Source organism: Zeus faber (genome assembly GCF_960531495.2).
Source record: "Zeus faber genome assembly, chromosome: 4".
NCBI classification, from domain to species: Eukaryota; Metazoa; Chordata; class Actinopteri; order Zeiformes; family Zeidae; genus Zeus; species Zeus faber.
Genome location: NC_137191.1, coordinates 4,214,320 through 4,237,171, shown reverse-complemented (window position 1 = coordinate 4,237,171; position 22,852 = coordinate 4,214,320). Strand labels below are relative to the sequence as shown.

Sequence of the window (22,852 nt, the reverse complement as noted above, 5' to 3'; positions counted from 1 at the left end):
AGGGTAATGCGTGGGACTAGGGTGTGCGCCAGTCAGTTCATATCCAATTCTATGGCTCAAATTACTTCTCTGACAAATAAACCAACGTCACTATTGCCATTGGCACCGTGCTCCGGCGGGTTATCTCCCAAATAGGAGCCTTTCTGTGTGGAGTTTGCATGTTCTCCCCGTGTTCACATGGGGTTTCCTCCACCTCATGTCAGTAAGGACCCCCACCAAAAACATGCACCCATCATTGTCTGACCAGCGATGGACATTTATCACCTGGTCCCCGGGCGCGTCCACGTATGCTGCCCACTGCTCCTGGCTGTGCCCCCAGAGGAAGGACAACCCAGGATGGGTCAAAAGCAGAGGATCCATTTCACCGGCCACCATCAAAGCATGTGCATGTGTGTGTGTGTGCAAGCATGTGTTGTAGTGTGGTGTGTTGCGTGATAAATAAAGACTGTTTCTTTTATTTCATTTCAAGTTGACCAGGGAATAGCTATGCTTCCGAAATTGATGAGACATATACTGTACTTAACCATTTATAACTTCAAAATAATATATAATATATATTTATAATATAGTGTAAATTGGTGTGGTGGAGTTCTTTGTGGGGCGTTTTTAATTGATCAAAATTGTACAAACAAAGAGGTAAGATAGGTTCCGTTTTTTCTCACCCTGACAGTAGATATAAGATTGTGACTTGCAACCCTAACCTTTTATTACGAGGGTAAATAAAATAAACATAAATAAACCAACAAACAAAGATACAAATACATAAACAATCAAACAAACAAACGAATTATTAAAAAAATAAATTCAGAAATACAGAAATAAATAAAAAGGTCAAAAAGGAAATCTAAAGAAAATTATTAATTACTTACTAATATTAAACACTGTATGAAATACATGGGGAGAAATAAAATCATCTATCTTCGTGACTATTTCAAAGACAGATAAATAACGTTTCAAATTAAAAGTGTTATTTATAGCCCCCGCCCCCTCATGTTAAACCCTGAGCTCTGATTGGCTGAAGCGTGCGTCAATTGCTCTTGGCAGCAAGTTTGACTGCGGACACACCCGGATGTCAGAAGTCAGCGACTCGCAGCGTCAGTCTCCGCTAATCCGATCAGGTGGTCTGAGCGGGTAGGTAGCGCCAAACGGCAGTAATCGCAGCAGGGATAATTATTTAATATGTGTGTTTAACATGTCTGTGTATTCGGGATGATGAAAGTACGACCCGTGTGCGCGTTCAAAGTGATTGTCAATGGCCCGTGACTACAGTGTTCGAACGGCGTCATTGGCGCTGCGGACAACACTCCCATTGATGCTGTTTGGAACGACTTAGCTTCTTCAGTTTGGACATTTTTCCTTAAATCCACTGAAAGTATTCCAAGTTAAAGCCACTTTTCGTGTCCGGTGCCCTGATACAATTGTCTGTCTGTCTGTCCAGTCTATATGACTTCATAAAGTGCTACCGCCGCCCCCCATCTCTCAAGAAACGGAAAGTGCAGTGAATAATTGCAAACGTATTTATTTTTAGTTCGACCACATACTCGCAGTGACACAGATTTGGCGGATCCCTTGCTACGGTGTTATTAAAGAGGAAAAACCCAAATGTTGTGATCAATGTATTCGTTTATTCCTTTACTGTTGAATCGCCCTTACGCCTTGTCGGAGAAAATACGCTGCCTGAAGTCTCGTTTTGTCTCCTCGACGGCGACTTTCTTCTGTCCAAAGGTAACGGGGAAAGATGCAGTTCCTTGGTCGCCTGTTGGACACGGTGTCCTCGGTGTCCAACCTCTTCTCCAACCCGTACCGCGTCAAGGACGTGCCGCTGTCCGACTACGGCGCCGCAGGAAAAGTCAGACTGAAAGTGGAGGGACGCATGGTTCTGTACCGAGACCCGGCCTGCCAATCATGGGACTGTGTCCTCATGTGTCCGGAGACGCCGACCATGGCTCTCAGGTCGGTGTTGATGCCACGGTGTTACAGTTGACACGAGAATGGAAAACTATTTATTGTATGTGTACAAACATACATACAATATATAAGCGGTAACCTATGACGCTAAATAACCTATTCCTTTTGTTCTAAATGGACATAAACTTATTGCAGTTTCTTAATCTAAGGCCTCTGCATTTACAATGAAGAGGGATTTGTACATACAGTGGTGCTGGAAGGTTTGTGAATCCTTTGGAATTTTCATAATTCCCGCATAATTTATTTTTTATTACTTTATATTATCTATCTATCTATCTATCTATCTATCTATCTATCTATCTATCTATCTATCTATTTCTCAAGACTGTCAAGCTTTTTGAAATGCTAGTCTTCTATAGATGTGCACCAACAATCACCATGACGAATTCCTCGTACATGTAAATGCACCTGGCGAATTAAAATCATTCTGATTCTGTCAAATCTGAACTTAAAATGTGATCAGATCTTCATCCCAGTCCTCAAAATAGATGAAGAGAACCCAATTAAACAAAGGACACAAAAACATTATACTGTTTTTATTGATTTATTGAGCAAAATGGTCTAATATCAAATGTTGGGAACAGAGGTATGTGAGCCTTTGCTTTCATTAACTGGTGTGAACCCCTTGAGCAGCAAGGACTTCATCCTTTTTTATTATCTTCTTTTTTGTTTTTGTCCAATTTATGCATAAATTCTAATGGGGTCACAAACTTTGTACAGCACTGTAACTGGACCCGACGAATTATACTGGTCTCCATTTTGTTCATTATGGGAGAAATCGCTCCCTTTAACCTTCATTGGGGTTGGTTTAGTCCAACATCTGCCCCCTTTCAGCTGACGGTCTCATGAGATCATCTTATGGATTTAGAACAAAGGACAATTTTTCTATCAGAGCAGCTTCACTTCAACACAGCTCTTTATCTTGGTGGTGAGTCATTTTGCCCGGCCTAAAACATAGGTTTAAACATTGAACTTAGATAAATCCAGTCGTAATCGGTTTACTGAAGCAAGAGCTGAAAACAGTTATTATTAGTCCTGTGACCTTTGACACCAACATTTTTCCCACTATCTGTCTATCCATCCCTCGTTTCCAGGCTGTTCCAGGTGGCGTCTGAAGAGGACGCCATGAACTGGTTCCCGCAGTACGCCCTCAAGCTCCGTCCATTCTACGAGACCCTCCCCCTGAAGGCCGAAAGCACGCAGCCCATCGTCGACTGCCTCCGCAACCACCCAGACTGGAGCTCCGCCCACATCGCTGTGGACAGGGGCGTGAGGGAGTGCCTGAAGCACAACTACATCCAAAGGTTTAACATTTAGGTGGTGTCTGGTTAAGTGTATTATCAGGTGTTATGAAACGTTTGATCAAAGCGGAAATCCATCAGATTGTCTCTGTTGGGTGGATTACACTATGTGACCCAGGATTTTAAGGTTTATATCCATTATTTTTTCCAAGTTTGCCTTCTTCTGATCAATTGATTTGAGGTTGTTGTTGTTTTGTTTTTTTTTCCTCGGTTACTTGAGATGGTGGGAATTTTATTTTTTTACTTTTTGTGAATGTTCATCCATATGGAAAGTTTTATGTGTCCGATACTTGCACTCTTGCCGGGAAAGGCAGACCTTGCCACCGACAATGGAAAAGGCACATACTGTATAGCACATGCATAACGTTAGGGATGGTATACCGCGGTGTCAAGCAACCACGGTTCTGAACTCTTAAGCCTTTCCCTGTAATGCCGTGCCCACAGTTTACATTTATGTTGCAAAATTGAGGATATAAACTTTAATTCACCCTCACCTCATGTTCCCGCTGCATGGTAGCGGACGGCCAAACGTTGTAATAATCAACCAATGAGTCATTTCGCAAGCGCCACACACACTCGCATTGCGTGTGCACGGGAGCAAGTGCAAACAAAGATGGTGGAACGCAGCGCTTGGCAAAATGACTCATTGGATGGATTATTACAATGTTTGGCCATCAGCCTCCACGCAGCGGCAACATAAGATGAGGTGAATTAGAGTTTGCATCGTCAATTTTGCAAATAAGTCAGGTTTTGATATGTATGTCACTTATTTTGCCTCTCCTGTGAATTTGAGAGCCCCGACAAGCGCCTTCCTGTCCTGTGCTGCATCAGAGGCTTTACCACTTGTTTTTATTTGTAAATATAAACCATTTATTAATTTAATATACAGAAAACAAAGGGGGGAAAAATGAATACCGTATACCATGGTATTTTGGTAGATACAGTACCATACTGTGAAATTTCATGCTGTTACATCCTTGCATAATGCAAATACATTGAGGGCCTGTTTCTTATAAAGTCCCAGCTAAATAGCCAAGGGATGATTATTTTACAAAATATGTTTACGGATTGCCACTTTAACTAATGTAGATTGCAGAGAAAAATATTTATCTTTGTCAACAACATGTACAACATAGGAAAGCCACAAATCACAATTTGAAATTTTCTTTTGAACTTTGACACACGGAGGAGTCCGGCCTGACAGTGGTTGACCATGACTACACAAAGTATATCAAAATTCCCCCAAATCGAGCTGTGAAGAGTTCTGGCATGACAAGCTCGCTTTTGTAGCCTCAGCCCATATACAAAAATACGAAGCAGAGGATGCTTCTTCTCAAAGCAAAAAATAGTGTGACCATTAATTACGTAGCATGCAACATGGTTAGTATAGTTTTTAGAAGTCACTCAAAACCATAATTCCATATGATAGAGAAATACCAATAAAACCAACTATCCTTTATTTAGTCATTTTCTCCTTGGATTCACGGAATCCTCTCCTAGGATTTACAGACTCGTGTGAAACATTATTCCTGCTTAACGTGTCGACAGTTATCATATGTATTCAACATTTACCCGTCCCTTCCATCCCAGTCAGATCAACGCCCGTGACGCGGCAGGCCAGACGCCGCTGCACGTGGCGTGCGAGCGCGGCGACGTGGCATGTGTGAGGGAGCTGTTGGAGGAGAGCCAGGCCCGAACCGACGTCAAGGACCGCAACGGAGACACGCCCATGCACTGCGCCGCCAAGCAGGACTCTGCGACCGTCATCCAGGTGCAGGCTCACGCACAAATTGCTTCACCAATCCACATCACACATTCTCTACTCTAGCTTATTACTTCTTAATACCGACAAATAAAGCAATCAAGGCGTTATTACATGTTTTTGTCAAGATATTGCTGAAAGCCGGTTTGATTGGGTGTGGAGGAAGAAGACTGAATGATTTCTGCGGCTTCGATGTTGTTTATGTGTCTTATGTTCTGTCTTTTCTTGTTGCTGCAACAAAATTTCCCTTCCTGGGACGATAAGGTTAAGGTTGAAAATTGTGTATTCGCTGAAAAGTTCCCTGCAGGGGAGAGGAGGTATAGAGTTAGGGCTGGACAAAATATTTATATTGTGATATGAGACTATATCCTAATATTGTGATATAGTTAAATATTGTATTTGAAGCATCATCACAGTAAAGTAATGCAGTTTTCTGAACCTGGTGGACTGTTCTAGCTGTTCAAACACACACACAAACACACACACACACACACACACACCACAGATTTGCTATTAGGACAGTACAAGTGTGGTCTGAGAAAGTCACCTCAATGCTGCAAGCCTGCTTTGATAACACAGACTGGGATTTGATTTCAGAAGGAGCAGACCTTGAGAAATATGCTGGATTAGTCCTAGGATACATGAACTTTAAGCACAGAAAATGTGTTAACACAGAAGGTTTTTCCCAACCAAAAACCGTGGATAAATAGCAATGTGAGGACCATCGTCAAGGAGCGGGATGCAGCTTTCAGGTCAGGTGAGCAGGCAGGTTTCACACACAAGCCGACAGTGAAGGCGGAGAGTAGACACTGTTTTTTACAGCATCACCAGGTGAGGACCACCCTGAAGAAAGTCAATGCACATGAGGCGGCAGGCCCAGGTGGAGTGCTGGGCCCCGATGGCGTGCCCGGCCCGGTACTGAAAGCCGAGCAGCTCGTGCTCAGCTCAGATGTGCCGATCATCTGACAGAGGTGTTTACTAAAATAGTAAACCTCTCACGACAACAAGCTGCCTTTCCAGCATGCTTTTTTATTTTTATTTTTTTTAAATAAATAAATAAATAAATAAATAAATAAATAAATAAATACATCCTCCATCCTCCACCATCATTCCAGCGCCCAAAACTCGTGCTTTCACACATCGGAAACCATCATCCCACCTGATCGGGATAAGCACCGGTTTTCCTGCCGGGCAAGCCGCTCCACAGAGGATTCCGTCACAGCTGCTCTCCACACCGCTCTGACGCTTAGAGGAACCAAAACGTTATGTGAGGATGCAGTTCGTGAACTTTAGCTCTGCACTTTACAATGTCATCCCAACGAACTGGTCAGCAAGCTGGACTACCTGGGCCTTGGTTCCTCGCGGTGCTCCTGGGTCGTGTACTTCTTCACAGAGCGACCACAGCACATCCAAATTGGTAGCCACACCCCCTCCGCTCATTCTAAACACAGGAGCTCCACAGGGCTGTGTGCTGAGCCTTATGCTCGTCACACTCTTCACCCACGGCTATACCCCCATCCACGCCTCCAACTCCATAATTGAATTTGCTGACGAGACCACAATAGTTTGGCTGATTTCGGATAATGAGGAGACGGCCTACAGGCTTGAGGTAGACAATCTAGCGGAGTGGTGTAAGGGCAATGACCTGGACCTTAAAACCTCTAAGACTAAGGAGATGGTCATAGACTTCAGGAGAAAAAAGGCGAGAGTCAACCTCCCTCTCCACATACATGGGGAACCAGTGGAAAAGGTGGAAAACAAAAAGTTCCTTGGAGTAGATTTGTAAAAACAGCTGACATGCACCTCTAACACCTCACACTTGGTTGAAAAGGCCCAACAAAGACTCTCGTTTCTCAGGAAGCTGAAACGGGCCCAGCTCCAACAGAGATTGCGGCTAAATTTCTATAGGAGCATGATCAAGAGCATCCTGACTAACTGTGCCACCGTGTGGTATGCCAGCTGCAGAGCCACCGAGCCACCGAGCCAAAGGACCTGCATCGTGTGGTGAAAGCGGCCCAACACATTGTTGGGGTGGAGCTCCCAAACCTAGACACTATCTATGCCAGTCGATTGAGGAAGGAGGACACCACACCAGCCAACCACTCCTGTTTGAACCGTTGCTTCAGGCAAACACAATTTCAATTTTCTGAGAATAATGACAATAAAGATCGATTGATCATTCATCCATTCATAAATTTTAATACAAATGATTGGACAATATTTTGGGTGCTTTCATAAAATTTTTACACACAATAAATATTTTAGAAGCAATCATTAGTAATGAGAATCACGATCGTTCATCAGCTAAATATTTTCAATTAATATTTCTCTTGAATTTATGGGCCCAAATTATTAGTCTTGAACTACTCCAAGAATTTCTCAAATAACTCCCCCAACATTTTTTCCCTCCCCTCTCCCTTTTCTTCCCCACTCTTCTGTCCCCCCTTCCCTCCCCCCTCCAGGTGCTGTGCTCTCGGCTGTGCTCGGGCGTGAACGAGCTGAACAGCTCCGGAGAGACGTCACTCCACGTGGCCTGTCGACTCGGCCGGACGGAGACTGTCAGCGCGCTGCTGGGGGGCGGAGCCAGGTGTGATGTCATCGGCACCACGGCTTTCCCGGTGCACGCCGCCATAAAGTACAGCGAGAAGGGGTGAGGGGGAATGACCTATTTTAAGTTGTACCACTCCGAAACGTGGGTTCCTGTGCCGTGTCTTATTTCTCAGGTTTCAGTGAATCTATTGTCTTACTGTCAACAAAGAATGATCATACAAAGCCTTCTGGGTTTTGGCTGTACTGTCATCTTCAGTAGTATAGTATTTGTTTAGTACTATTATTATTACTTACTGAATTAATTATTTATTTTAATTACAAAAATCATGCAAAATTTAAGTTTTAAGTAATAATCTTATGAAATGAAATATGAAATTGTCTGTTTTTACAAAAAAATTTGATTGAACAAATGATGACATTTAAAACTTTTATTCTAGTTTGTTGTTTCTCTACCTTTGCACACAATCATCTTGAGTTCACATTCGATTTGAGACTTAATTTTAAACATGTTTAAAATTGAGAATCCAGTACAATGGCGACTCTAAATTGAGTATTTTTTAAATCAGTTGAATATGTATCAATATATGTTTGTATTCATATAATTGTAAATGTATATGATGGCTTCTCTGTGATTCTGTAGCTGTGCTGAAGCCATCCTCACAGCAGACCCAGGACAGCTTCAGGCCGAGGACCCAGTCTATGGAGGAACGCCTCTCCACTGGGCCAAGAACGCTGAGGTGCTCACACACACACACACACACACACACACACACACACACACACACACACACACACACACACACACTTACAGGCGGTCCCATCTCACACACACACACACACACACACACACACACACACACACACACACACACACACACACACACACGAGGGAGGAGGCATTAGGCTTTAATTGCGGTAGAAATTAACCACCCTCTGAGAGTGGACTCTCAGAGGGTGGTTTCTTGATCCCAACGCTTCCTTTCTGGATCTGATTCCACTGATGGAGAGACTTCTAAGCCGGTGCAGTTTCAAACCGGACTCTAAACTCTGGCATCAAAGATTATTATTAATTAATTCATTGAGATTTGTCTGATTTGACAAACTCTTGTCTTTGGTTACCTTAAGTTTTCCTCTGGCACAATTTGTATTCCAGATGTTGAGTATGCCTTTTATGGACTTTGTTAAGTTTTTTTGAAGAGCTAATTTATTTTTTCATTGCTTTCTGTGGAACTCACTACATTTTGTTGGCATCAGCTGTAAAAATTTGATTTGCTTGAACAATTGAGATTTTTGTGAAACAACTCTGTCGTCTCATCTATCACTTAGGCAATTTGGGATAAAAAAAACAAAACGTAGATTCACGTAGATTGTCCTCCATCTGTCTCTTGTTTTCTTTTCCCGCCAGATGTGCCGGATGCTGCTGGAGCGCGGCTGTGCCATCAACTACCTCAGCAAGACCGGAGAGAGTGCCCTGCACATTCTGACCAAGAGGGGGCGCTTTGAGGCGGCCATGGTGCTTCTGACGCACGGAAGCGACGCCAACCTCAAGGGCCAGGGCGGGAATACCGCCCTGCACCTGGCCATGAAGGTGTGTGTGTGTTTTGGTCTAGCAGCTTTTTCCGTTTAAATCAGAACATTCGGTGCATTCTGTTTTATGCCACCATAATTGTATTTGCCTTTTATCACATAACAATATTTACCGGTGTAGCGCGTTGGCTACCCAGGTTCTCCCCAAGGACGTGTGACGCGGGGTTCAGCGGTGTCGAAGCGCGGCATGGCGGGTTTAATTCCACTCAGTTTTTATCAGAAAAGTTCAAGTGAGGATCATACAGTGAAGACCGAACTTTCAAGGACGGGCTTCGCCCGGGACTCCCTCAGAGTGCTCCCACACGTCATCCTCCTCCTCACTGCAAAACAAAATGGACATATAAGAAATCTTCCCAGCTGCTGTGATTGGCCTGGCATTCAATTGGCCACAGCTGGCCGAGGCGGGGAGCATCAGTCTACCACGCTGACTTCCGGAGCCCGCTTGACCACGCCCATGAGTCTGCCACATACCCCCAATGCCCTACTTAGGCCGGGAGCCGTCCAACCGGGACCCGTGAGCTGCCTGGAAAAGCATTTCACTGCGGCTTTTTGGTACCAACAACTGGGTGAGCGCCTCTCCTGACTGGGTGTCGCGGCTCACCCGATATTTTCTGTCCCTAATCATTGAAAAGTACGGGTGCGCGAGCGCGACGCCTGGGCACACTGCCACCCCTTCAATCCTCTCTACTCGTTCAAACACGACGCGCAGAGTGTCAACTCAAGACTGTTAGAGGGAAAAGTCCCCTTCAGGGAAGCACACCGGGGGCCGGGTAAGCCCCTTGGGAAGGCTCCCCTCTCCCCGCCCCCTCGGCCACCTCCGCTGTTTCTCTACGGTTCCCGGGTGCCAGGCAGCACTTCTATGTCCCTACCAGCTGCAAACGCACCCCCCCTGCTTCCTGGGGATGGTAGCTCAGGCGGTAGAGCTGGTGGTCTAGTAATCTAAAGGTTGCTGGTTGGATCCCAGGCTCCTCCTGCTTGCATGCTGTAGTGTCCTTGAGCAAGACACTTAACCCCTAATTGCTCCTGATGGCTGCGTCCGTCGGTGTTTGAACAATTGTAAGTCGCTTTGGATAAAAGCGTCTGCTAAATGAAATGTAATGTAATGTAATGTAATGTTCCTCCATCACGCCCCACACCCAGGTCAATCTGTGCCTAATAACAGGCGGGAACTAACCGCAGCCTGCACTGAATGCTTTTTTCCCCAGTGGCGAATTTCCAGCCGTGCCATCAGATATGAATGAATGTCCCCATTCATACACCTAATCTCCACCCGTTATGCCTCCACCAAATATTTTGTGCAAATTCTCCGTAGTATAAGCAAAGAGTGTGCGCTGTGTGGCTGTCATTGTGTTCAGAAAGGAGCGTTTGTTGATTTAATGTGGTGACAATCCAACAAGTTTACAAAAAAAAAAAGTATAAAAGTTAATCTTCCTCTTTATAAAGTTGAGGACTAATGATCACCATGAGGGAGATGCATCTAGCGAGACATATCATCAAGGACTATTTGACCAAGCGGGACTTCCTCTTCTCTTCTTCAGCGCCTCCACCTCTCCATCCTGCGTCAATTCACCTCACTGTCTCGATGTTCCTGATCCCACCCTCTGTTTCTCCAGATGGACCGCATGGAGCTGATCAAGGCTCTGATCGTGTTCGGGGCCGACGTGGAGATCCACAACGACCTGGGGGAGACGCCCGGCCTCATTGCAGCGCGCTCCAGCAAGGGTGTGTGTGTGTGTGTGTGTGTGTGTGTGTGTGTGTGTGTGTGTGTCAGTGTGTGTCAGTCATTACTTATTCATGCGTTGTTTTTCTGAAATGCTTATTAATTACAAGCATGCCAGTTATGGTTTATATATTGTTTACTGGCGATTGAGTCTCTCATTAATAGATTTTAAAAAGTTTTTATTTTTTTTTTTTATTGTCAATGCATGATAATCGCCTCTCTCTCTCTCTCTGTGTCTGTGTGTTTAACCCCATGTGTGTGTTCCAAATGGAAGGTGCTAATAGAAAGATACTACTGGACATGCTATGTAGTGTAGGGGTGAGGCGCTGCCTCCCCCCCTCACCAAGCAGCCCTCCCCCCAGCTCAGAAAAGGCTGTAGCTCCAGGCATAGGTAATGACACCCACACCCCCCCACCCCCAACCCACCGACCCCTCTCACTGTGCTTTCATTTTGTGGGTTTTTTTTTGTTTTTTTTGGGCTCCTGCTTTACATTTTGTGTGTGTGGTCTTTTCCTGTGCTTGTTTATAGTGAAACTGTCTATTTGGGCAGAAGTCCAACTCTGTTTTATGCATAAAACTCCGAAGGGAGAGGAAAGAAGAGCATTGCACCTAAAAAGATTTGCCCACCAAGATCGGATTTGGCATTGCTATCTTAAGAATAAGCCCGGTGGACACGTTTAAAGAGTTCATTTCCTTATTTAAATAGGAAATTCACTTTTTATTTATCTTGCCCAGATTCAGAAGAGAAGGTTTGTCCAGTACTGAGATATTGACAAGCTGCAGAACTGCAGAACTTCTTTCTTATTCAGCTGTTTCTCTCCTTTTTGGAAATCTGTCATTTCAAATCTGCTTTGTTCAGATCCGCTCTTTTATCCAGCACCTTCCACCTTCCTATTCCTCAGGCATGCAAACTTGTCGTCTTTTGGCGAACTTCGCCATTTTGAAACCAAAATTGGCCATCTACAGGATTTGTGGAGATCTGATGAGAAAATATTTAGGGGGGGGGGGGGGGGCTTCAATTCATCTGTATGTAGATCTCTCAAAATGCGCGGGCGCCAGGTGGGCCCTGCTTTCACCTGGCTGCATTGTAAGACCGAATGCGTCACACCGGTGCGACAAAGTGCTGTCCCATTCCGGAGGCTCCTTCAAATGCGGTCTAGAAATGCCGCCTTGTTTTCCCCGATTTTAAGGCTTCAACCGTTGGATCCTTCGCAGCTGACCCTACCCAAGATTCATTGCGCAGCCAGGGAGATAGGATTTTATTAAAACATTTGAAAAAATAACGATTAAACAGCCTTGTAAACTTTTATTTAATTTATTTTAGCAGTCCATAAAAATCGATTTTTGAACATTTTCCTCGAGTAATATGCAATTCAGTTGCTGAATCTTCACTCAAATTAGACTACGGACTTATTTAAAAGTTTTCGCTGACGACTATCAGGGGTCTGGGCCACACTGTCTGGGCACTATTGCATTTCCTATGGCTGACAACGAACCCAGCTGAGGCAGCACCAACTTGATCCAACCAAACCTCTAAAGATCATAAATGTGACCCGCAGCAGCAAAACCCGCTATCTCGCACATTTCTAAAATCACCAGGAGCAGCCAAATAAGTGTTTCCTTCGAGAAAAACATTTCTCGAAGGAAAATTAGATTTTTCCAGATTCCTGTTCCTTTGTGTATTTTTTTTAAATCTCTCAATGTATTTTCGAAACTGAGTTTTTAAATAGTAAAAAAAGTTAAATGGAGTGGAGTTAAATATTCCCGTTAGATGACAAGGGGAAACACAGTTCACAGTTCACTCACTGAACAGCTCTGAACAAGGCCGATCGATCATTTCCTTTAAAGCGACCGTCCAGGTGAAGATCATTCCTTCATATTCCATGTGATGTGAAGTCACAATGTGAAACCGTTTTGATAGAGTTCAACCTTTAAATGGTACGACTTATACACACACACACACACACACACACACACACACATCATTGTGGAGGGGCCTACGTGTACCGTTAAAGAAGAAATGCTGACGCCACATCTGTTAACAAGCTGAGGATCCGGTTTCACTTGTCTGTGAAAACCTTCGTCTCCGTGTTGTTATGGATGAGGAGAAGCAGGTGACGGAAGATCTAAATCATATCTCGGACCTTAATCTGACCAGTGTGATAGATTCAAGTCAGTTGAAGCAGCGCGAACTGGACTTAATTTTCCACGATGATAGTCAGTTCTCCGACAGCGATGCTTAATCTGATCCCGCTGTTATCCCAGACTTGGAGAATATTTCAAACAGTGGATTTCAACCAGAACGTGACAATGAAACGTTATATTTTCAAGAACCACCGGAGGAGACCAACGATACGCCCGTTGTTACAACGGAAGAAGTTGATGACGTGATGAAGTCGGTTAATGCACAAGATTCTCAAGCTTAAATGCAAATGCAGCCAGGGGCCAAAAAAAAAATGAATAGATGCCCCAAATAGGCGCTCGGTGTGTAGTTGGGGAAGGGGGGGTTAGCCCACATAATAACTCCCAAGAACTTAGAAGATATTTGGCATACGTACATTTATATATTAAATGACACACCAAGGCTGATTTTCAGAGACTCATTATTGATAGACTTGATAGATGTATATTCTTACTGTTAAATAAAAGCTTTTTTAATAACAAAAGATGTTGTGTGTCGATGACACTGTTCAACATTCCCTCAAAGCACAAGAACAATGCAAAGATTGCCCCATTCAGCAGGGTGTCGAGTAGCCATGTGACAAGTAGCTAGGCTCTGTTGGTCCTCCAACCATTTGCATTGTGGGAGCTGAATGAACCTGGTGTGGGTCAAACTTGGAAGGTGATTATCTCAGAATCACCGCTTGCCACACCCTTGTCATTAACAAGTCATTGCTTTAAAAATATTTGCTTGGTTTGCACAAGTGACACCTTGTTTGGAAGCTCTGATTCTTCATTTTCAAATGGTGCGAGAAAAAAATAGCTACCAAATGTACCTAAAGTATGCGGTGGGTCACAAATGTAAGTAATGATAGTGTCACATGTCATTAAGTATTTCGAAACACAAGTCCTATATTAGCTTAGCTCTAGCTTATTTTGATTTTAAGTTTCGTAGTCCTGAAAACGTCAGATTAGTGACAGTCGCATTGTTGTGAACTATTGGAGATAATGCGAGTTTAGTTCTAAAGTGCCCCAATCCTCCATGTATAACATGGAAAGTGATGATGACAATGAAAGTAGAAGTTTTTTTGATAAGTATTATTTCATTGTATTCAGTAAAGTGACTCAACATCAATTTGGTGAGAGGTTACCCTCTCTGTTGACGTGGTCCCTCAGGGTGTATTAAGCACATAGAATTTTGTGTAGGGCGCCATGGAGGTCAGGACCGGCTTTGTTGGTAACTGACCACTATGTCCACTGCACACTTAATTCACGCCGCGTGAATTAAGTGTGCAGCGCAAGCACCCACAGAATTTCCCGGAATTGTCTAGTTCAGGGGTGGGCAAACTTTTTGGCTCAGGGGCCACATTGACTTTTAAAATTTGACAGCGGGCCGGGTCAGCACAAGATGCATACATATCAAACAAACAGGAAAAAAAGCATTACAGTGTTAATACACTTACCTTTTAGTGGGAACAGTGTTGTTGATCACCCATTTTTGCCAGTGCATCGCAGTCTGGTGTTTAGTTTTGTTTTGGCAATTCTCAGAACAGATCTGAGGTGTTCATAACTCAACTGGGATCTGTGGGGTGCTTTGTTGGTGTTCATCACACTAAAAGTCTGTTCACACACATACGTAGAGCCAAACAACACCAGCATCCTCTGTGCCATCTTCTGGATGTTTGGAAATTTGGCTGCCCTTAATGAAGCATAAGCACCCTGTTTCAGGGTCTTGTGAGAAGGGACATGACACCAGCTGAAGTGACTTGTCAATTTTTCCGAAATCGGAGAACCAACGGCAGAATTCTTCATGCAGGTCATCCAGTGATTTCCTGTATTTTTTCACATGTTGCGGGGCCTCTTTCAACGTAGCCAGTGTGGGGAAATGAGCGGATGACTTGTTTGACATTTGCTTTGAGAATAAAGCTAGCTTGGTTTTGAAGGCTCTGACGTTTGTATGCATTTCATGCACAAACTTGTCTTTCCCTTGTTGCTTCACGTTCAGCTCATTCATGTGTGTCAGTACGTCCACAGCAAAAGCTAAATCACAAATCCAATCTGTCACTCAGCTCAGGAAACTTGTCAGCGTTCTCAAGTAGCTCCAAAAATGAGAATCTGCTGTTTGAGCTCCCACACTCGTTGACATACTTTCCCCAAACTTAATCAGCGGACATTAGAATGGTAAAGCAAGTCCCTGTGATCAGTGTCAGTTTCTTCAAGAAAATTAATAAACTGACAATGGTGAAGTCCCCTCGCTCGAATAAAGTTAACAAGTTTTACAACTGGCTTCACCACGTGGTCATGCTGCAATCTGGATTTACACAGTGCTTCCTGGTGAATTATGCAGTGTAGGAAAATTACCTCCTGCTCAGGGTTGTCCTCTTTCACCCTCTCCTGGATTCTTTTGAGCAGTCCGACGTTTTTTCCTGTCAGATTTGGCGATCCATCTGTGGTAATGTTGGCGAGCGTACTCCAAGGTAGCTTGTGCCTCTTGATGACCGCCAACACACTGTCATACAAGTCCTCTCCCCGTGTTTTCCATTTTAGGGATTCCATGGCCAAAAAGTCCTCAGTTTTCTCAAAATTGTCATTAATCCCTCTGATAAAAATTAAGTCCAGTGCCAAAGAATATAATGTCAATGACTTCGCTCTTTTTGCTTAGCTTGCTAGCTAGGTCCTCGTCAATTAATTCAACACGGCAAGTCACTGTCCTGCGTGATAAGCCAATTTTTTCAAATTTGTTCTTGCTCCCAGGACACAAGATACCTGCTGTCTCTATCATGCACTCTTTGAGAAACTCCCCTTTGGAGAAAGGCTTGCTGGCTTTTGCTAATTTGAATGCCAGCAAATGACTTGCCTTCGTCCTTGATTCTTGGATAGCAGTTTGTCGGAGAAAGGTGTTTTGCAGAGCCTGCAAGCCAGCTGCCTGCCAGCGGTAGCGGTCCATTATGCGTTGATTGGTTGTTAGCGTAATTAGCATGCTTGGTGGAAAAGTGAGGGCTGATGTATTACTTTAAAACCGCAATAGTTTCTTGGTAAATAAGACATGCAGCTTTTGACCAGACTTCAGTAAAAAAGTATTTAGTTGTCCATTCCTTATTAAACACTCTGCACTCACTGTCGACAAATCTTTTCTTTGGCCCACTCATTGTTGCAGATGGGTTCAGAGTAGTAGCAGAGTAATAACAAAGAGTAGCTCGGGCGCCGCAAAATCAAGTCACTGCGCCTAATGCGCCACCTGGTGAAAGGCCAGGCATTACAGGTTAAGGTGAAATGAAAGCAGTCATAATTATGAAATCTGTACCAATCTTCGGCGGGCCGGATTAAAAAGACCAACGGGCCGGATGTGGCCCGCGGGCCGTAGTTTGCCCACCCCTGGTCTAGTTTAACAAAATTGTTCTTGGAGAGTATCAAGTTTTGTAATTAGTTATGTACCTAGTGAGGCTGCCTTTTGCACTTAATAAATTCATAATTTGTACTTAATTTTGCGCAGTCTTGTAATTCTTTTAACCTTTGATCAAGTCAACCCTAAAATAATCCTAAAAGTAATTAAAAATGAGCATTTAGTAATTTACTTTTCAAAAAGGAAACGCCCCCAGAGCATAACCCCTGAACGCCCTAGTGGGTCTGTGTTTTTCTCCGTTCACGCATCCTTCTCACCTTTTTCACCCCTCAACAGTTTGCATGCCTGATTTCTTCTCTTTTGATTTGTTCCTTTAGTTTTGTTGATAACCCCCAGTGTTTTTACAATTAACATAATAATATACATGTCACATACCCACTGGAAATATTCCCTATTTATTTATCTTGACTATTATCCTTCACACTCACTTGACCTTATTTGAAAATGGGGACGGTAGCTCAGGAGGTAGAGCTGGTGGTCTAGTAATCTAAAGGTTGCTGGTTGGATCCCAGGCTCCTCCTGCTAGCATGCTGTAGTGTCCTTGAGCAAGACACTTAACCCCTAATTGCTCCTGATGGCTGCGTCCGTCGGTGTTTGAATAATTGTAAGTCGCTTTGGATAAAAGCGTCTGCTAAATGCAATGTAAACTTGAAAATGCTACTTGCACATTTATTGTAGATATTGTATTTTATTTATCTTACGTATATATTTTTTAAACATTGGTCACTGACAGGCGGAGTCAAATTCTATGCATGTGTGCAAGCATTCTTTCCCAATAAAACCTGATTCCTCATATCAATGGAAAAATGACCAACCTATTCTTTCTCACTTTTTTTCTTGTCCACTACACTGTGTGTGTGTGTGTGTGTGTGTGTGTGTGTGTGTGTGTGTGTGTGTGTGTGTGTGTGTGTGTGTGTGTGTGTGTGTGTGTGTGTGTGTGTGTGTGTGTGTGTGTGTGTGTGTGTGTGTGTGTGTGTGTGTGTGTGTGTGTGTCAGGTTTTGGGGACATCATGCACGCAGCAGCCTCAGTCGGTGCTATGAGAAGGAGCTCATCTGAAGTGGACGGCCCCAAAACCAGGAGAAAGAAGTAAGACATGCACGGAACACAGACAGACTGCTGTCCTCCAGTTGCAGCCACTGTTTCTCTCCTCCCCAAATTCGCCCTGGTTTCCATCCCTCGCTCACGCCTCCCCTCCCGGTGCCAGGATGGACAGACTGCTGTGCCTTGATGGAGGAGGGATCAAGGGCCTGGTGCTGATCCAGCTGCTGATTGCCCTTGAGAGGGAGGCCGGCTGCCCCACCAGGGAGCTCTTCGACTGGGTGTCGGGCACCAGCACCGGGGGCATCCTGGCCCTCGCCATCATCAACGGTGTGTGTGTGTGTGTGTGTGTGTGTGTGTGTGTGTGTGTGTGTGTGTGTGTGTGTCTGTGTGTCTGTGTGTGTGTGTGTGTGTGTGTGAAGAACAGATAGATAGCATGAATGAAGAAATGGTATGTAATCCCGGCCCTGTGTCTTGCAGGGAAGTCCATGGAGTACCTGCGCTGCCTCTATTTCAGGATGAAGGAGCAGGTGTTCAAGGGGTCACGACCCTACGAGTCGGCGCCACTGGAGGACTTCCTGAAGCAGGAGTTTGGAGAGAACACCAAGATGTCTGATGTCTGTTTCCCCAGGTAACCATGGAAACCACACTCCAATACCCATCAGAAGTGATTTGAAGTGGGCTTCAGACCTTTCACTCTTGTCCTGTCGGTGGTGTGACCAGGGTTATGGTGACCAGCGTGCTCGCAGACCGCCACCCAGGGGAGCTGCACATCTTCAGGAACTACGAGCCGCCCGCCGTGGACAGAGAGCCCCCGTACACCACCACAGCCACATTCAAGCCCCTCACCGTCCCTCAAGGTACTGAGCCAGAGTGTGTTATGTACAATTAGCTGAAGATCTACAGTAAGGCTGTGAGATATACTGCCTTTTGTTGATGTGTTGTGTTTGTAACAGTCCCTCCAGGATTTCCGTTTTTTGTATTTTTTTAATTGTTATTTTGACCAGAAATGCTTGATTTTGCAGAAACTTTTCTCAAAACTAAAAACTTTTGTTATGGTTTCACTAAAACTGTGGGAATCGAAAAAATTGCAAGCAGATAAGCTGTTTATTTTCTCCTGAAAATTAAGAACTTTGGCCACAAAGTAACAAAAAATAGATCAAATACTGTTCTTTTGTTTAGGTTCCAGTGATCCAACAAATATATTAACCTTAAACGGGGGATGGTAGCTCAGGAGGTAGAGCTGGTCATCTAGTGATCTAAAGGTTGCTGGTTCAATCCCAGGCTCCTCCTGCTTGCATGCTGTAGTGTCCTTGAGCAAGTAACTTAACCCCTAGTTGCTCCTGATGGCTGCGTCCGTCGCTGTTTGAACAATTGTAAGTCGCTTTGGATAAAAGCGTCTGATAAATGACTAAATGTAATTAAACAATCGTTGATTAATTGATAACATAAAAGCTAATGACGTCACCAGGGGGTGTGGCCATAATGCGTGCAATGTCCCAGACCTCCGAGATTTTGTGACTTGGCACAAGGAGCGTTTCTACTCATTTCATTGAATTTTGAACTGGAGAACTTCGAGGCAAGACTCGCTGAGCTGGTTCGTGCATACAGGAATATTTACGACCCGCCTTTGCGCAAGTTAAATATTTTAACTTATTGCTGTCCTCTGCGACGGAATGAGCCTGATGTCACGTTGATACAGTAACAACAAGACTGCAAATTGTTCAGTTCTTATTGATAAGACAAAATCTTAATAGATTAAATTCTTATTAGCAGTTAATCGATAGTTCATTAATTGTCAACATCCCTACTTTCAATTCACCATAGAAGCACATACAAAATAAAATCATCACTGTATGAGCTGACACTCTTTGAGCTGTCTTTTCTGGCAAGGGGCAATCTGTTGACGTAATCTATTTTCAAGCCGTTTATTAATATTGCAAAATCAAGATTTCCTGGAGGGACGGTTTTTAAACAGTTTGAAAACCCAGAGCAGGTCAAAGAAAACATCCTTGTTCTTCCGCCAAGTATATTTGGTGTTAGGCAGGTTTTTGAATCAACTCCTCACAGTCTCAAAGCAGCCCAGGCAGCGTGTCTCCTGTTTGAGTGGCGGCCATATTGCTGTTGCAGGATGGGAGGATGAGGATGTGTTGATAGTAGGATACACTGAAGAACCTCCCAGAAAGAGGAGGAAGGTGACAGACCAAGGTGTGTGTGTGTGTGTGTGTGTGTGTGTGTGTGTGTGTGTGTGTGTGTGTGTGTGTGTGTGTGTGTGTGTGTGTGTGTGTGTGTGTGTGTGTGTGTGTGTGTGTGTGTGTGTGTGTTGGATTAGTTGGTCTGGTGGTCTTCTTTTAATAATAATTGTAGTTTTATTTTTTTTCATTTCTTAATTCCAGAGCAGTTAGTGTGGCGAGCCGCCCGTTCCAGCGGTGCCGCCCCCACATACTTCCGACCGATGGGACGCTTCCTGGACGGGGGCCTTCTGGCAAACAATCCCACGCTGGACGCCATGGCCGAAATCCATCAGTACAACAAGGCATTAAAAGCAGCGGTAGCAGTAATAATAATAATAATAACTGCATTTTTATTTAAGTGCGTATTTATTACTTTTCTATACTTTTTACATCATAACCAAACAAGCAAAATAAACAAAAACATCAAGATTTTAAAATGGCTAAAAAAACATAAAATGAAACAATAACATTGAATAACTGTAAAGTTAAGTTGGAAATCGCAAAGTTGAAATACATAACAGTACAACTAAAAAATGTTTTTGACTTGGTACAGGAATTTCCAAATTCCTTGATGTGTCCAGAATTGTTAATATATTTTGTGAAGCTTGTTATTCTCAACCAGTCCCCTGAATTCTTCAACTGTTCCCCTTGTACCTTCCACCTCCTCCTCTCTCCCAGGGGCGTGGGCAGGAGATCCAGCAGCTGGGCATCGTGGTCTCGCTTGGTACAGGTGTGTGTGTGTGTGTGTGTGTGTGTGTGTGTGTGTGTGTGTGTGTGTGTGTGTGTGTGTGTGTGTGTGTGTGTGTGTGTGTGTGTGTGTGTGTGTGTGTGTGTGTGTGTGTGTGTGTGTGTATAAACAGTACGTAGATACTGTATATAAATGTCACTTTGGTAAGAATTAGTTAACCATGCCATATTAGTACCACGCCTGTAACATTTACATTTAGTCATTTAGCAGACGCTTTTCTCCAAAGCGACTTACAGTAACCAGTCTTGTAGAGAGGTGTAGAGAGAGAGCGAGAGAGAGAGTTTTTACTTTAAAGATTCCTTTATTTTCAGTAAGTCATGTCACAACAGCAGAAACTTGATCACGAAGGAACCAAAAAACAACAAAAATAGAGACAACCCACAGGAAAATCACAGGTCAGCAAGTATGAGCACAGACATCTCTGTTCAGAGACAACTAGGTACGCAGGGATCGGTTGATGTCTTCACCAGGTTTGAGACAGCTGTTCACTATAAGGACAGCTCCCTTTGTAGCCCAGACTTCCTCCTTTGTACAGTTTACCTCCTTTGATAGTTCACGATGTGTCCGAGGAGAGAGAGACCCCAAATTTTATACATTATATAAAAAAAAATAAAAAATAAAAAAAAATTCTCGCTGTGACACATCTCGGTGGGGAAATTATCCAGGAACTGTCCTGAAATTTGATTGTAGGATAGGTTTTGTAGAATTAAAACTATTCAACATTATGTATGATGAATATTTCAGTATATAACATCATTCTACAGTTTATCTACAGAGTCAAACTTAAGGTGTGTGTGTGTCCAGGGAAGCCCCCTCAGGTTGTGGTCAGCTCTGTGGATGTGTTTCGGCCATCTAACCCCCTGGAGCTGGCAAAGAGCCTCGTCGGTGCCAAGGAGCTGGGGAAGATGCTGGTGGACTGTGTGAGTACACCAGTTTCCAACATTCACTCCATAACCATTTACTTGTAATTTAGAAAAAGGAAAAAAAACAAAACCTCTTTCTTAAAACCACCACTTATATTGTGTAGCTCTCCCTTGTGCCGCCAGAACAGCAACAACAACAACTGACCTGTTGAGGCATGGACTCCACAAGACCTCTGAAGGTGTCCTGTGGTATCTGGCACCAAGACGTTAGCAGCAGATCCTTTAAGTTCTGGAAGTTGTGAGGTGGGGCCTCCATGGATCGGGCTTGTTGTTCCAGCACATCCCACAGATGCTCCATTGGATCGGACCCTATCCCCGCCCATCCACATGATGTAGAGGAAACTTGCTTCATCAGACCAGGTCACCTTCTTCCCTTGCTCCATGGTCCAGTTCTGATGCTAACGTGTCCATTGTAGGTGCTTTCAGTGGTGGACAGGGGTCAGCATGGACACTGAGCGCTCCCATACGCAGCAAGCTGTGATGCACTGTGTGTTCTGACACCTTTCTATCACAGCAACATTCACTTTTTTACCAATTTGTGCTACAGTAGCTCTTCTGTGGGATTAGTTGTCCTTCCTTGGACCACTTTTGGTCGGTACTTACCGTTGCATACCAGGAACACCCCACAAGACCTGTGGTTTTGGAGATGCTCTGACCCAGTCGTCCAGCATCACAATGTGCTCCTTGTCAAAGTGGCTCAGATCCTTATGCTTGTCCATTTTTCCAGCTTCCAACACATCAACTTCAAGAACTGACTGTTCACTTGCTGCCTAATATATCCCACCACCTGACAGGTGTCATTGAACCAGATGATCCATGTTATTCACTTCGCCTGTCTCTCTTCCCTCTCTCTGTCCATACCTGGCGCTGCAGTGCACGGACTCTGACGGCTGTGCAGTGCAGCGGGCGGAGTCCTGGTGTGAGATGACCAACACCGTCTACCACAGGTATCCTGCCTTTTGTCCTGGTCCACATCAGACGCTTTCCATCTGAAACAGCACTGTGCCAAAATAGTTGATATCCTTTGTAAAGAGGATGGTTGAGTTAATACTCCCAAGTCTCAGGGTTAAAAAAAAATAAAAAAATCTTTAAATATGTTTTAGTCTTTAATGTCTTCTGTCTATTATCTAGTGGTTGTAATTGTTATTTAGAAAGTGATAGTTCCTGTCAAAATGTGCAGCATATGTGCATTTTATTATTTTTATTTTTTTATTTTTTGGAAATGTATAGTCTTCAGTTAAATTTAGTTTGTATTCTGTACAACTTTGCCTCTTTGTATTCACCATCCACACAACCCACCAACTAGTCCAAAAAAGAAATACGAAAAAAAAACAACTTCTAATCTCTAATTTCAAAACATACCATGTAAACTAGGGGCCTCAAAGTACCGGCTGTGGGGCCACATCTGGCCCACAAGATAGTTTAATGCTTCATGTTTATAACATTGTTAAATCCAG

At 43.9% G+C, this 22,852-nt stretch overlaps 1 protein-coding gene across 9 annotated transcripts in view; it reads left to right on the top strand.

Moving 5' to 3' along the window:
- Nucleotides 1-1,064: 1,064 nt before the first annotated feature.
- Nucleotides 1,065-22,852, top strand: part of pla2g6 (phospholipase A2, group VI (cytosolic, calcium-independent)) — a 225,510-nt gene continuing 203,722 nt past the window's right edge. For 7 of the 9 annotated variants that reach the window (XR_013844096.1, XR_013844097.1, XM_079998655.1 and 4 more), the window contains exons 1-17: nucleotides 1,065-1,131; nucleotides 1,726-1,953; nucleotides 3,063-3,272; nucleotides 4,860-5,040; nucleotides 7,494-7,681; nucleotides 8,222-8,318; nucleotides 8,987-9,169; nucleotides 10,782-10,890; nucleotides 11,163-11,279; nucleotides 17,448-17,538; nucleotides 17,657-17,820; nucleotides 17,971-18,121; nucleotides 18,214-18,350; nucleotides 19,887-20,041; nucleotides 20,403-20,454; nucleotides 21,277-21,392; nucleotides 22,269-22,342. Coding sequence is in view for 7 of the 9 variants with exons in the window: in XM_079998655.1 (XP_079854781.1) it covers nucleotides 1,739-1,953; nucleotides 3,063-3,272; nucleotides 4,860-5,040; nucleotides 7,494-7,681; nucleotides 8,222-8,318; nucleotides 8,987-9,169; nucleotides 10,782-10,890; nucleotides 11,163-11,279; nucleotides 17,448-17,538; nucleotides 17,657-17,820; nucleotides 17,971-18,121; nucleotides 18,214-18,350; nucleotides 19,887-20,041; nucleotides 20,403-20,454; nucleotides 21,277-21,392; nucleotides 22,269-22,342 (2,240 nt within the window). In the remaining 2 variants the exon portion in view is untranslated. Of the gene's footprint in view, nucleotides 1,132-1,725; nucleotides 1,954-3,062; nucleotides 3,273-4,859; nucleotides 5,041-7,493; nucleotides 7,682-8,221; nucleotides 8,319-8,986; nucleotides 9,170-10,781; nucleotides 10,891-11,162; nucleotides 11,280-17,447; nucleotides 17,539-17,656; nucleotides 17,821-17,970; nucleotides 18,122-18,213; nucleotides 18,351-19,886; nucleotides 20,083-20,402; nucleotides 20,455-21,276; nucleotides 21,393-22,268; nucleotides 22,343-22,852 lie in introns of all 9 variants that reach the window. The other 2 variants (XM_079998657.1, XM_079998656.1) reach the window with 2 other exon arrangements.